The sequence below is a fragment of the Acomys minous genome, assembly GCF_964271855.1.
Source record: "Acomys minous genome assembly, chromosome: 2".
NCBI classification, from domain to species: Eukaryota; Metazoa; Chordata; class Mammalia; order Rodentia; family Muridae; genus Acomys; species Acomys minous.
In genome coordinates, this window is record NC_140484.1 from 95,092,690 (window position 1) to 95,108,892 (window position 16,203).

Sequence of the window (16,203 nt, forward strand, 5' to 3'; positions counted from 1 at the left end):
GACTCACAGATAAGTGTAGCCTTTCTCTTCATCAAAGAAAGGTCTCTTTGCAACAGGAAACCGCAACTAATAAAAATGTTGAGTTGTGGAGCCCAGTCCCAATGGTACATCTGCAAAACACCCCACCTAATCAAGGAAGATTGTGGAAGAGGGGGCGGAAAGATTGTTAAGAGACAGAGGATTAGACGGTTTGATGAAAGGCAGTGTCTCCTAGCAATGCCAGGTCATTTCTGGTTGAATCCACTCCTATGCTGGTGCTGAGACCTGGAGGCAGGCACAGCTGCCTTGTCTTGAGGGGATTGAAGTTTCCTGCTTGTCATGCTTGGCTTGAGGGTCTCTGTGCATTAGCTTTAGCAGGAGCAGAGAGAAGCTTGCTTGAGAAAACTAACTGTTAACTTTGCTGAGCAGCCTGACCTACTCTCCAGGTGTAGAATTTGCTCAAGCATTTGGCTCCCAAGCTCTGCATGCCTGAGAGCTGCAGTCAGGCATCCTCAACACTTGCAGTGCCCTCCCAGTTGTCGCCCAAACCACAAGGAGGTACACTTCAGTCTTTCTGACAACATGTGCATTTATTTGTATCAGAAGTACAAACATAGGAATCCAAATACAAATACAGAGGGCGACCCAGCCACGAGGCTCAGGTGGCTTCTGGCTGGGCTTGGCCCTGAGGGCTCGGCGGGTCGCGACGTGCAAGGCAGGGCGCGGTGCCGCCGGGGTCGCCAAGGCACGTTGGGCACAAGGGCGCCCTCTCTTCACTAGGACACCACGAGTTGCAGGATACAGGGAATCACCATTTTATGTAGGGGAGGAGGGCCCTCGAGGACAGCAGAGCATCCAAGGCTCTTGGAAGCCACTGGTGTGGGGCCAGCCTCTGACCTGGCTCTCTGGATGGCCTGCACTTGGACAGACCCTCCTCCCAGCCAATCCATTCTACACTCTTTGCTTGCTCAGAACTGATGTCAAAATGCTGTGGGAATCTGGAATCAGCCTACCTTAGGCTCCGCAGGTGGGAAGGACTTCAGGCAGATAGAGTCGACCCCACACTTTTCTGCCTGGGGCACGGCTGAGGACCATGAAAGTTTTACTCCACAGAACCGCCCTGTACACTCCGTGACTGACTCCTACGCTTTGAAGGCTCAAGCCAAACTGGATCCTACCTAGGTTTATCTGTGAACAATTATGCGGCTTCCTAAATAAGCACTGCAATGCCAGTGTACCATTTAAATATCAAGAAGTACTATCAGCACATCAGATTAGCCCGGCACAGTACACAAAAGAGCAAAGCATCCAAGCAACTTGGTGGTGCTTAGATGTTCTCCACACTAGCATCTGGCCAGGCATCTCGATTTGTTTGTTTGTTTTAAAGGGATGTGATCCCATATTTTGGGGGAAATACAATGATTGTCTCTTACTCTCTCTGCCCCTCTCTCTCTTTCCCTTTCTCCCCCATTTCTGTCTGCCTTAACCAGAGGCTTACTAAGCTAACATGCTACCACTAGGAAGCTGTGCTCCTAAGTGTTTCAGCTAAATTTGGGGTGATGGGTAGAGTAACACACACATTAATAAGTTGTTCAGTTTTACCGCTGTACATACAAACACAAAAACACACATCACTGCATGTAAACACAACATACCCCATCACTTCAAACAAGATACAGGTCAGTCCCTGAAAATTGTCACTCTTCTAGAACCTTTCATGGAAAACACAAATAGACAAAGATCTACTGACTCCAGGAGCTACTTATAAGGAAAACGTGTATCTGTACACAAACACGTCAGTATGTAAACGTGGCTCACTAGCACAATTGGCCATTGTGCCTTGTAGGATATTTCCAACTTTACTCTAAGCTGAAAAAGAAATCAATAGTAAACACGTCACTACTACATATTTAGATTAACTATAGTCAAAGTAAATGTCACAAGGACTGCAATGACTCCTAGACCCAAATGACATGGCTAGAAACAGAGTGATGCTTTCTTTGAGCAACAAAACTTACAGCTTCCAATGATGCAGCCACATTCCAAAAAAAAAAAAAATTAGCCAAGTAAAGTGTTCTTTAGAGGAAAATGACTAAACGTGTTTAATAGGGTAAAAATGAAAAGAAAAAAAGTAACCAGGAAATAAACACTGGGTGGCATGCACTCCTCTCATGTTGGGAAATCCTTGATGCAGGGCAGATAGACTTCCAAGGAATGAAAAAAAAAATTGGACTCTGTTCTAAAGTTAAAATTAAAAATTTTTAAAGCCTGTCATCATTTTTCTAAGTATATGCCCCAAATCTGTCATAGAAGAGACACCAAGCTTCTGCAGTGCATCAACAGCTTGCACTAGAACATGGACAAAAGCCATGATGGAGGTCATGACACACTCTTCCTTTATATCTGATGGATAAGCTGAAAGTGCAGCCATCAAGGTCATTTGCATTTTCTGCTTTTAATTATAGAGAAAGTTATGTAAGAAGACATTGTTTGTTTCTTTTCTTTCTTCTTATGATTTTTAATTTTCCAGATGACCCTGAAAGTGCAAGGACACAATAATGCGGCCAGTTAACTGATGACTGCTAAGGTTTGATAAAAGTCCTTCCTATTACAAACCTGAACAATTCTTGATAAAAATTTGTTTCGGTAAATACTGATGACTTCAAAGCCCGCCTCACCTGCCCTGACAATCCCAACCCCACAGTGGGAAGTCTTTTAAAGTGTGTCTGGTGAATCCTTGTAGACAATTCCTGTGAACCAGGACACAGCTTGATGTTTAAGAAAATGATGTAGCGAAGGCTGGACTCCCATGACAATTGACCAGGACGTTTATGACTGCCTATCCAGCCAGCTGTCCTGGGAGATTGCTGAGAGGTACAGGCACAGCCCTACTAGGACTCGCTTGACTCTGCAAGGCTGCACACTCATACACTGAGCGCTCGGCCTGTTTGAGGAGAAAATTAGAAGGTGGACCCATGTCACCTTTGCTTCAACCATGCCTGACCTTTTGAGTTTCCACATTGATTCTCACAATGTTCATAGAGCTACAGATTAGGGCCAAAGGTCTTTTTTCCTTAAAATGATTTTGGGGTTCACTATATAAAAGCTTGTATATTCAAAGTGATCAATGATCAATGGTAAATGGGAAGTTTCTTTTGTGAATGGAAGCTGGTGACAATATCATAATTTAGAGACGTATTGTGGGGACCATGATAGCCATGTTGTAAGCACCTGCTCTAAGAAATGCATATTTAAGAAAATGAACACTGGCTTTGTTAGACACTTGGTGAGATGGTACTTCACTAGGAAGGGCAACCAGCAGATGACTGGGCCTAACTCTGTTATAGGAAATGTAAACATTATAGTCACTCCTCCAAATTTGCAAGGGGATGGTTCCAGGACCCCGCAGAATAACAGAATGTACAAATACATAAGTTCTTTGAATAAAGTGGTGCAATATATGTGTAGATACTATGCACGCTTGACCCAATGCACACCCTTCCCTATACATTCAGTCACCACAAGATGGCTTACATTGCTTAAGGCAATGTAAATTCTATGTCAGCCTCGGTTACTCTGTTATATATAGGGAAACAATGACACAGAGAAATGCCTGCCCATGCTAAGTACAGAGACAAAAGTGTTTGGTATTCTTGATGGTGTTTTAAATCACAGATGCAGAATACATGGACACAGAAGGCAGACTGTACTTGTTGGCAAAAATACGAAGAATCATCTTTAAGTATTTGGAAAAGGACAAATCAGGGACCAGCTCAGTTTGGGAGGTTTTGCTGTTGAAAGTCAATTTTTTTTTCTTGCAGATAGAGAGGCCTTCCTTCCCCACAGTATCTATTATTGACTCATCCTGTGCAGCTTGTTCGCTGGGCTGGGACAAGGCTGTATTAGGTTTACAGACGTGAAAAACGAAGTGCTTAAAGTAGGTACTTAACTGAACAGACTAGGCAAAGCAGTTTGCATTTGTTTCAATTACTTGAAAACAACACACAAACTTCCCTTATTTGGGGAGTAGTGTGGAGTGTGTGTGTGTGTGTGTGTGTGTGTGTGTGTGTGTGTGTGTGTGTAATTATTTACTAGTTCACACAATCACATAATCTAACAAAACCTGGTTAACTCAAAGCGTGAGGAACTTTTTAATGACCAATAAGAGTTCAACTCAGAGTTTAGGACTGATTTATGTAAGCTGGTTTAAGACTGGGATTTTTTTTTTCCAGAAATAGTAACAAAAGTGAAAAAAAATATTAGGACGAAGCATCATTCAACTAAAAGACACTTGGAAGCAAATGACTGGAAACATTTCTTTTAACTGTAATGGAATTAAATGAAGCTTTTTATCATGGGATTGCTCTCATAATCTGAAGAAATTTTAAAAGGGGCAGTAAAAACATCCCAACTTCAAGGCTCCAAAACTATGATGTACTTAAAGACAAAACAAACTCTTAATCTGGGAATGATGATTGTGTTAGCTATTACTTTATCATCTGGAGACACAGGTCTTTTTTCTCTCCCTCTGTTATGGTATAATCCATGTTTCCAGTGGAAGGTAACACAATGACGGGTCAGAGATGGGCTTGTCCATCCTGAGCACCTCATTAGCATTCAGTTCTTAGGCCATGCTTACAATTAGAGCAGAGATGCCTGGTACTGCATAATCTTAGACCCAGGGTTTACCACAGCCCACTTGTAGCCATATGTAGGTAGCTCAAGGAAAATGCAAAGAATATTTGCTGTGTTTTAGCACTTTGTTTCTTTCTTTCCTACTTTCAAACACCTTTCCACATAATTGTGTTCTAAAGCTCCAAACCAACAATCTATAAGCATGAATGGAGTTCAACATTTCAATTTATACTTATTTATATACTATGTATATCTTTAGTCATTTTGCTATCTTTATTGTGGAAACTTGCATGGTTTTGAACTGTAAAAGAAATAAGAAAACCACTAAAAAACAGTTGACAAGACACCAATTCAAGATGCTTGGTGCCTCAAGGGGCACTGAAGTGATTGTACAACATCTGTGAACCAGTTGCAATTCCTCAAGTTTCAAATAAAACTTTCGATTTGGTATCTGAGATAAAAATGACCAAGGAGGCAGAGGTGTTGTCTGTTTTGTTTCCAAGCCCTTTGGCTAGAGTGCATCACTGCTTCCTAGCCGTGTCGAGACAAATTGATGTGAAGTGGTCCCTTCCTTTCCAGATGTGGCATTGTGTAGTGCTACAGCACAAGTCTAGACATCTCTCACTGCAGCCGCCTATTACCAAGTTAAACAGTCTGAAGGGCGCTGTTCCACGGACATGTGCCTGCAGGTTCCCACAGGGAACATGAAAATGGCTCGTGATTAAGGACACATTTCCATATTTGAAGAATCTGTAAAAGTCTGCAATTAACTCTTCTGATGCAAGAGAATGAAGATGCCTGGTTGTCAAATAAAGAAAAGAAACCCTATTTTCATTGCTGAATGAAAAAAAAAAACCAGTAAAATTTAGTGTGAAATATGGGCAACTGCATGAAATGGAACATTGCAGGAAATAAACAATTGGGGGTCTTTATGTTTTATTTTAAGGCATATTTTTGGCACATTGTGGGCAGTGTTAGCTGGGCTTAGAGTAAATGTATTAACACTGTCCTCTACCTGGCATCTGGGACACCCCTAGAGAGACTGTACGGGTGTTGAAGAGGCATTTTGCTTTAATTCTACTACTGTGTAAAACATCTTTTTAGTTTTTCCCCATCATTAAAGATGTTGTTTAAAGGAGAGACAGTCACAGTTTTCAGGATGCTCCACAGTGGCCGGAAATCTGGCATCTTTGTTCAAACAAGAGTCCCCTCAATCTGCAGTACTTCTAAGAATGAGGAACACAGTAGCACCTTTGAAATGCAGGTTGTTCAGACCACTACCCAAGCCCTCCCCAGCTCTTCACACAAAGGAAATGGAGCAGAATGGGCAGATTAGAGGAGGCCTGCACTTGTGTGCCTCACACATGTCCCTCTTAATTAAGAGAGGGGGCTGGAGTCTAAGGAGGGGTGCATTTCTCCTCCTCCTGGTGCATCAGACTCTCCCTCAAAGTTCACCTTGTAAAGAGCCTAGCTATGCCCCTGAGCAATGGGTAGGCATCTCTTCTGTTTCTTGCACTAGAGTGGTTTATCCTGGCAAGTTCAGACTGACATAGACGATTGAATTGCACTGAGAAACAGGCATCGGCAAGCTCCGGGCACACATGTTGGTTCTTTCTGTGTTTTGATCAGCCTGGCTGAAGTTGGGCAGGAGATACAGACTAGCTACTGGCATATGTGGTTTCACGTCAAAAGCTAAACACTGAGAAGTTTTGAGAGAAGAGGCAACCGCGGAGTTGTTCTAAGGTAGCAGGGAGGAACGTCCTATAACAGATGCAGGCTTTAATCCTTGAGAGAAAAAAAAATATTACTAGAAAATTTAGTTCCCCACCCCCCCCAAACTTTTGAAATGTAACAGGTTAAAATTCTTTATCTGATTAGAAATTCTGAACTTAGAGTGTTTATAATTGTATGTGTAGTTTTCTCTTTGTTTTCAGGGCTGCAGGCATCTCCAGAGTGGGCCTGCCATAGGTGGGAGCTTCAGAGATACTATATGCACTATTTGTAAAACTCCACAACAGAGTAGACATTTCATTTAAGCCACTATATTCAGCTTATTCCTTTTAGGTATTTATTATTTTAATTTGTAAGTTGAATTTTCTAACTAGAAGCCAACTGGCTTGACCTTTACCTAGTAACTATCAAACTAGCAGTTTGATAGTTGAAACTTGGGAAGAAAAGACTATGTCACACACATAGACAGCCATTATTACCCTTACAGCAGAGTTGTGACTATTTTCACACTCACTTCAAGTGTGACAGTATGAGAGAGAATTAGCAAAAGTATATAGTGTCAGTTTTTCTGGTCTCTTCCATACCGCCATCTTTTCTGAAATACATCTAATAAGCAGTGTGAAGTCAGCACTTTTATATATTCTATTCGTATGACGTTTTACTTTTTCTAAGTAATCATACAGTATGTATAATAGAAATTGAAAATGGATGACTTTTAATAAAATTAGTTCAGCTTTGTGAGAGAGAGAAGCACACAGGGATTTGACTGTGAATGTTGTAATAGTGCTAACACACTGCTGATGGGTGGGAAGGGGTACGTGTCACCAATAGGGGACACTTCAATAGACTCATGGGCCTCAAGTGCACAAGAGCATCTGGTCATAGCAAAGAACTAATACCAAGAAGCAAATCTGTTTTGTGTTATAAAAATATCAAAAGAGAACTGATTTAGGGGGTTTCTTTGGGATTTTGCTATGTAGCCATATTTCAATAGTATAAAATAATTTTTGTTCGTCAAAATGTGTAATTGATGATAACCATTACCCATTTTTTTGCATCTAAAGTTTGGCTTGAAAGTTAATGTTTATGATTAAATACACGAAAGTCTATATTATTTCACACTCTGGAATGCAGTTTCAAAACAAAAGGCCCACCCATGTCATATGTCTTTGCAGTACGCATACAATACGGAACTCCTAACAATAGTATAAGCTACACTCATCATCTGAGACTGAGGTTTGGTCCTATAAAATACAACTCTTAGAGAAGTGTTGAACTGAAGCGCAACTGGTCCAGGAATCCAGTGTACAGATAGGGCGGATGATTGACAGTCTGTAATAAAGTCACGACTTTGTGAGATTTAGAGACAAAAACAGCAGTTGTGGTCTCAGCAACGAGTTAAAAAAAAATCGCATTTTTTTCCACAGATGGAAACTTGTGGCTGATACATCTGAGCACCTCCCAGGCAGGAAAGAAGGGTGTGCCATGTAGAGAGATGCTAGCTAAGGACAGCAGTGCCTGAGCAAACAGGTCTCCAAGAAAAGGACCAAAGCTGACTGCAGTTCAAGCTGGATCTCAAGAGTGAGGTCAGGACGAATGTATCTCCACTACGGGAGATCCTGTATACACTGACACTGGTGCCAAGGGGCACAGAGGGAAGTTATACAACGGGGAGGGCCTGAGAGAACCTCTCAATATTTGTTCGTATGTTTTACAGGTGTCTTTGCATGGTAACTGGCAGCCTCTAGTATCCAAGGCCATTCATAAATATCGAACTACGAGTTGAAGAAGGGATGAGCAAGAATATCACTTTAAAATGCATTGGCTGTTTGTGTGCACACATGTGAGTGTGTGTGTGTGTGTGTGTGTGTGTGTGTGTGTGTGTGTGTGTGTGTGAGAGTGAAATATTTATAAGGAATGCTTTCCATGGACTTGCCATGCTGCTGAAAGGTAACGTAACGAACTTGAGTAGCGTCCTTCCCTGCTACTTTTTGGTTGGCCACTACTTGTCTGGGGACGGTGAAAGGAAAAACATGAATCAAGCACTCTTCACTCATCCTTCAGAGCAGCACTTAAAGATACAGGTATCCAACCCAGTAGACCAGGTTGAACAGTAGGAAGGACGTCGGGAAGAAGACGCGGGAGTATGAGTCCAGTTCGGAGACGTCGATGTGGATACGGCCCCTCCTCCAGGAGCCTGACTTACACTCCTCGTAGCAGCAGAAGAAGCTCTGGCAGTCTTTGCCATCCAGACACTCATAGACGCAGGTGTCTTCAAACTCCTGCCAGTACATGGAATTGTTTAACGTGATCATCACGGGTGGTGGGGGCCTCATATCCAGGAGAGAGTAATTCTGCAGGCACAAGAATGGCACAACGGTCATGAGGTGCAGGTAACAACAGTCCGAATCACAATCGAGCAACAGGTACATCTTACGTCTGCTTCTAGACAAGACGGATGCAGGCCACGCCCACCCCACCCTTACTCATCACTGGGAGCAACCTGCTCTTTGACTCATTGCAGCTTACTGAACAAGGAAAACCATAATGTTCTTCTAAAACTTTGTGTCCTAGATTTGGGGAGAGGGAGAACAGCACATTTTCAAAATGTATCAGGCATTTCAAGCCTCAGCTCTGTTACCTTGTAGTCAATATGTACATGTCATAGATTTGGTCCTTACATGTTAGACCACATGGATACAAGCGCATGGGGAGAGAAATATGGCACCTGTTCTGACTAGCAAATAGTAGTAGGTGGTATGTGCTAAAATACTGAGAAAGCACTGTTATTGCATGTAATCCAGGCAAAGAGAGCTTGAACATGGGCAGCTAGAATACGCTTTACTCCAAAGCTTTCCTCCTGCCTTGGAAAAGTCAGTGTGTGGGTGGGTGGGGGAAGTTAAAGACTTGCTGCTTTTTGAGAAACAGGAGGAATCACCCATCTCGAGAAGAGGCTTCCAATGGAACCACTAGGTTTTCAGACAGCTGTCAACCCCTCAAGAGCTATTAACCAAAATCTACATTGAGTTCATTAGGGAGAGGCACTGTTAAGTATGACTAAGTAGTGGGAGGCAACTGGAGAGACTTATTTGTCTGATATAGTTTAGTGGATTCTATTTTTTGAGAAAGGCTCTTATTAAAAATAGACTATCTCCTAACATCAGAACTCTCTTTTGAGTTGTTGGCCAAGGTTGTTTAAGGGACTACCAAAGCATACAACCTATTGCTATTGGATTTTGTTACTCACCCGAGGCAGAAGATAAGTCCCCACTGGTAAAGGCACCATGCACTTCAGACCAAGGGCCAAGAGGCTCCTAAGCTTGAACTCATCTGAAAGCTTCCTCCCTGAGGACTAGCTTTCATGGGACTAGAAGGTGCTAGTTGACCTTCCAAAGGCGGGAAAGCCACCAAAATTCTACCTAGCTATAATGGTTCATTAGGCATGAACCACAAATATGGCCAGCATGGCATGGTAAGCTGAATGGTACAGTAGTGTCACACTTTAGTGGACTTATTGGTTGCTCAACAAGAGAGAAACCAGTTTGAAACTGGAAATTGAGCCCGTAACCCAGGGCTAGTGCAGTCATGGATCTTGGAGGAGAACCTACAACCACCAGTTTATTAAACCAGCAAAATTCCTAACAATATTCTAAATATTTATCCTTAATGTCCGCAAGTAAGTGTAGTAGTTCTCAACGCTCACCCAGCAAATGTCTCTGTGCAACAGATGGAACCAGTATAGAGGGCCACAACCAATCAAAATGCAGAGTTACTTAGACTAAAATGGATATATCTAGAAATGGATATATCTTCTTGCATCTAAGGCACAGGGATCATTGTGAAAAAAGGGGATAGAAAGAGGATGAGAGCCAGAGAATCAGAGAGTTTGCTGTGACATTATGTCTCCTTGTAGTGTCAGAACCTACAACCATAAATTATCACCACCATGACTACCTTGAGCTGTACAAGGCCAACACCAAAAGACATCTCAAAGTGAATGGTGGCGAGCCTATGAGGCCTCAAGCCTACACAAAGAGCCACTGGCAACTAAGGAAAGATGAGAGTGGGAGAAATAGCTTCCCCTAGGGAAGAGCACACCAATAGGTTATACAATACCAATGGTCTGCCCTGAAAATGTACATACAGGTAACATTATACCCACTGAACAGGTTATATTTAAGAATATTTATGTGTATACACATACATATACACATGTAACAACAATTAATGACAAAAGAGATTATGAATTTGACAAAGAAGAGGTATGTGGGAAAAATTGGAAGGAGAAAGGGAAGAATAATATAATTATATTACAATCTCAAAAACCAGAAGGAAAAATAAAGGCAAGCCTGGCCTGGAAATTATTGTGTATGCCAGGCTGGCCTTCCTATCTCAGTCTCCTCAGATCACAGGCCTGTACCACCCACTGTGCCCAGCTCTAGAAGCCTGTATCTGCGCTGGCTGAGTAGGTGATTCCTTTGTCTATAGTTGGCACATTGCCAAGAGTGAAGCCATCCTGAATTGTTAGAGTCCTGGCCATGCCACATAGAACACACTCAGCCCTGTCAGAGTACTTAGAAATATCCCCTACAGAGGCACTGCCACATTTATGTGTATTTTTAGAATCTAATTTAGATGGCTATATTTATGGCTGTGTAGCATCATAAATGAGGACAAACTGCCAGAATTATTGAACACTCGAAGCTAATCCATGAAGCCTTCTGGGGCCTTGGACATTGGAAGTATGTTTATACATGTATGCTGGGGACAGTCCAGTCATAGGCAGGAGACTTTTCACTAGGGTTCACTGGGAGCCTTCAAAACACCATGTGGAGCAGCTTCCATAGCTCTGGGCACAAGTAGAGGTTGAAGACTGGCTATACTCAGCTCTCATGAGAATGTGTACCCTCTAGCCTCACGATTTTGAAGGCTAGGTGTATATCAAAACCACCAGAGTCGTTTGCCGATTATCCAGTGTATTGGAGGAACATATGTATTTCTGACAAGCTCTGATTGGGGAAAAAAACTATCTTTATTAGACAACAACTCTATTAACTATTTTATTACATGTGTGTTTTGGCAATTTTTCAGCCAGACATTCATTCACTCAGTTCTTCAACCTTAAGTACCATGTAGTCCCTTGGTATGGTATAAATATGGGCTTCGGGTTGTGGGAAGAGATGGTGGTCCTTGAGGGAAGACACTGAGCCAGGATGGGCACCGGAAGTGTCTCCCAGGATGGGGACAAATCACTGGAGATAGTAACTTCAGAGGTGAAAGGAAAAGCATCAGGGAAGACTCATGGGACATGAGAAATGTCAAGTTCTTGCTATAAGTCAGGGAAGTGAAGATCTGGGTTGCTGGAGCCCAGTAGAAACTCTGTGTGACAGTCAAGAGATCTCTGGGGTTTGATAGCATGGGGATTTGAAATGAGTTCCATTTCGGAAGACGGAACTGGAACGTAGGTCGTGGCTGTATTGTATTCTGTATAAGCACTTTTCTGCTGCTCCATGTACCTGCTCAATTGTCTCAAGCATTTCAAACTATGCCTAAAAGAGACTTGAGTGAATGCTTTTCCCAAGGCCATCTTTGGCCCAGACAATGTCCGAATGTCTGACTCCCTGCTCTTTCTCCATGCATGTGACACAGCCCCATGTGCTCCTTGAACACTGCTTTCCAGATGGTTGTGAAGAGCAGTAGCTGTACATTTAGCAAGTTTGGGAACCGATACACAGAACGCTGTGAACAACTTTCTCCAAGCACATAGGCATTCCTGGCTCTGTGCTTACCTCACCTGGAGAGACTTTGAGTTTGGGTTTCATTATTTCTGAGAATGAAATTAAATAAAAATTGAAATGGTGATAATTCTATCCAAGAGGTAAATGCTTCCCCACCCCCTTTGGCTGTATGTGCCTTAATTGCCTGAAAGCCTTAGTTGTGTCTTCTTACCTGCAGTGGCACCTTTTGTTGTGAACTGTCTTATAATTTCTTCTAGGTCATGAACCTTTCCTTTCTGTCCATGGTTTTCTTTGAGGGAGGAGTGGGGAGATTTCCTCTTTTCTCTGAGTTAAAGAATTCCTCCCTTTCTTTTGGCAGGACCATCTCTACACCAAAGATAGCAATATTTTCCCTCAACACTCAGGTCTTTGGCTGTATATGAAAACCTGCTCTTGGGGCCTCAGGCTATTATCTCTGACTGGTATCGGTCACCCAGAACTTCCCTTCTTCTTGGCTTCATCTAACACTCATTGGAAGCATTTTCTGGCTTCTCAGGCCTGGCAAGATGCTAGCCCACTACTCTTCTGCCAAATGCCCAATGATACATATCTGTAAAGATTATATAATTTTTCCTCATAAAAATGGTTTTGAGATTCACAAAGTAAAAGATAGCACAAACCATTTAGTGTAATTAATTAATGAGTGGACAGAGTCAAGGAATAAGTCACCGAGCCACGTAAACATTGCACATGACAAAAGCTGTAGTTTGAAATGAAGTGCCTATGTTTCCTTCTTACTGGAATCTATGGGGCTGATTCTCCACACTCAATTTCACTTGTGATCATAAAACAAGTTGACATTTAGACATATTATCTCAAAAGTGCTCAAAAGAAATTGAAGAAGTCATGCTATTTGTAGGGGAATGAGCAATGCTTCATGGCTGGTAGCTTGGTAGACCATGAAATGACAGTGACATGAAGGCTAGACTAAACATCACATTACAAACTGCAGGCTAATGTCCCTAATATATTTGATATGGAACTACAGGCATTTCAGTTGGTCTACAAAATGTAACATACAATTACATTAACATTGCATACATATAATTTACATTAACAATTAATGCAAAGAACTGGCAGATTGGTACTTGATTTATTTTTTTAATGTGTCTTTTTTGTGTGTGTTTTCAAGACAGGGTTTCTGTGTGTAGCCTTGGATGTTCTGAACTTGCTTTGCAAACCAAGCTGGCCCTGATCTCACCAGCCTCTGCTTCCCCAAATGCTGAGATTAAAGGCTTGTGACACCACTACCGGCTCCAGATTGCTACTTTAAATATTAATAGGAGTTTGTGCTGGAGAGATGGTTCAGCAAACATCATTTAATATCTTCGTACACAAGAATATACAGAACTTGGATGTCTATAGTCCAGCCAGAAGCGTGCATGCTACATCAAGGTGTCCATGTAGAAAGGTTAGGATGTTTCCCCTAATTTGGTTCTAATTTGGTTGTTTTTAGTAATAAAAACATTTTTAATGGACCAAATGCAGCACTCATTTGAATTCAGTGCACACATTTATGAAGAACGTGTCTTTCAATGAAAGCTTAGTCTACTCAAAGTTCTCAGAAATATTGGCACCTGTAAGATCTATACATACAGAGGGTGCTTGTAGGCTTATTCGATCAGGAATCCATCTTGTGGAATCTGGATGCAATAACTGCAGAAAAAAATAGAAAGCAGAATTGGAAAGAGGCCATGGAACTCTGTAGTCTTAAAAGCATGCACACTCTTAGCCCTGTCACCCGCAGGCTCTGACACTGCAGAAGTGGAAGGCATCCCCATCTTGTTGCCCCATCTACAAGATCATCTTGCTTTCTAAGATCCTTAAGCATTTCTGTGCACATTTAGCTGCAACTGAGAACACCCCTTGCTGTCCTCACTACTCACTGATGTTTTCTTCTTCCTGACAGTTGGCTTTCGACAGCTTGAATAGTAGTTGAGGGTGGCATACTCCATCAGTGCAGCAAAGACAAACAAGAAGCACACGGTCACGAAGAGGTCCATAGCAGTGACGTAGGACACCCGAGGCAAGGACTTTCTGGCAATGGTGCTGAGTGTGGTCATGGTTAGCACTGTGGTGATGCCTGCAGAGGGGACAGTTGTCAACTTGTAAGAGGTCAGAACATCACACTGAGAATGACGCAAATTTAGAAACAAGTAGAGTTTGAATTTGGTGGTCAGTGTTGTTCCAGGCAGAGGACATATGGCAGCTGCTCCTAGACCCTGGTCAGTGGTAGATTAACCTGTAGTCAGCTCAGTCAGGAGGGGAGACACCAACACCACAGTGTGCTAGGTGAGTTGGAAGATCGGGAGGCGAGGCACAGTCAGCACATTTCTCAAATGCATTTTGAACTTGTGATGGGTTATGGGAACATAAGCTATCTATCCTACATCAAGGAACACATGTAAGTGATTGATAGGTTTTAGTAATTCATTGTTTGGCATTTCACCTTTTAAGTGTTTTTGATGAAGATACAGCCTATAACCCTTGCGTATGTCCTATGCTGCTCTGCTCTCCATGCCTGTCTTCTGTGTCATTCTTCTGCCTGCTACTGAGTGAACTTCTGCCCCCCTATACCCAGCCCCAGCCTCACTTCTTCTGCGATGCCTTCTCTGAAAACAACCATGGACCACTTTTCACGTTTTCCCATTTTCTGCTTTATCTGTTGTAATTGGTATAGCATGATAGCTCACACTTCACATAATTATTACTGTTTAGAACATATGATCATGTTTCATTTTGCGTTTCACTTATTCAGTTTGTTTTCTTGTGCCTTGATTTTTTTTTTTTTTTTTTTTTTTTTTTTTTTTTTTTTTACATTTTAAGGCCATGAGATGGTACCTGAAGGCTCTGTGATGTCTTTGAATGCATATCACTCTGTACTACATGCCAAGGGGTCCTCCAATCAGTGTTTACACAGGACCTATCCCTCTTATTGCTCTTTATTTTTTTTTATGACTATAATATAGTTGTACTTACTAAACATTTTCTTTAAGGCTTGTTTGGCTACTTTAGATTCTCAATTCCTGTAGAATTCAGGCTGACTCTGCTTCCTTCTGGCCTCTATGGCTTCAGTAAGAACCCACTGCCAATCAGCCCGTGATGCCCTGTAGGCAGTATCATGTCTTTTTTCTCTACCACTTTCAAGAATTTTTCCATTTTTCAGTTTGGTTGGATTTTACCTTAGTTTGACATTCTTTGGATTTATCTTGTTTGGAATTTACTTAGCTTCATGAATGTTCACATTTGTTTGCTTTTAAAAAAAATTGGAGAAGTATTTAGCCATCATTTCTTTGATTACCGTTTCAGCCTTATCAGCTTCTTCTGGGACATCTATAAAGAAATACCAGACTTTACTCCGTGGTATTTCAGGAGCCCTGTGGTCAATGTATTTGTATTTTTTCAGTCTATTTTCTCTCCTCGGGACTGGAATTTTTCTTGATTTACATTAAAGTCCACAGATCTTTCCCCCTAGCTTGCTCCATTTTGCAAGTTATTTCTTTTATTGCAGCATTTCCTGTCCTAATCGTGTATTTGGTTCTCCGCTGCACTGACGCTGTCCTGCTGAGATGTGCTCCTCTGTTCAGTTACCTCAAGTGTGCTCATCAAGGCATGGTCTTGCTGATCTATCAGAAGACAATTCAGATAGTGCTAGCGTCCGTGCCACCTCAAAACTGGCATATTTTATGGTAGCATCTATGGTTTCTTTTTATTGTATTTTGGATATTTGGAGAATTAGCTTCTGTGATTAAAAGTATCAATCTACAGTAATTAAAAGTTGTCATAATTATAACACATTTTGCCAGAAACCATTGATACAAAGACCCTTACAGTCAAATTTTCTTATAGCTATGTATAGCTTTATCAAAGGTAAATGGAAAAGAGTTGTACTGGAGAAGATACCATTTTTATATATAACTAGTAAATCTTCATGGTGTTATATGTTGTCCAATAACATGAAGTATAGATGGCATTTTATGTCGTAAATATTCCTATGTTCTTCATTAAGACTTTTTGGGTTTTGATAATTTTTTATGTAATCCAATATTAGTCCTAAGTTTTCTTCTGGAAATTGCACAGT

General features: G+C 41.7%; 1 protein-coding gene across 1 annotated transcript in view; it reads right to left on the reverse strand.

Annotated features, from left to right (window-relative positions):
• Positions 1 to 550: 550 nt before the first annotated feature.
• GABRG3 (gamma-aminobutyric acid type A receptor subunit gamma3) overlaps positions 551 to 16,203 on the reverse strand; it is a 552,883-nt gene continuing 537,230 nt past the window's right edge. Inside the window, exons 8-10 of the mRNA XM_084773946.1 lie at positions 14,009 to 14,205; positions 13,719 to 13,778; positions 551 to 8,699 (exon numbers count right to left, since the gene is read on the reverse strand). Of these exons, the coding sequence (XP_084630072.1) occupies positions 8,418 to 8,699; positions 13,719 to 13,778; positions 14,009 to 14,205 (539 nt within the window). The 3' untranslated portion in view covers positions 551 to 8,417. The remainder of the gene's footprint in view (positions 8,700 to 13,718; positions 13,779 to 14,008; positions 14,206 to 16,203) is intronic.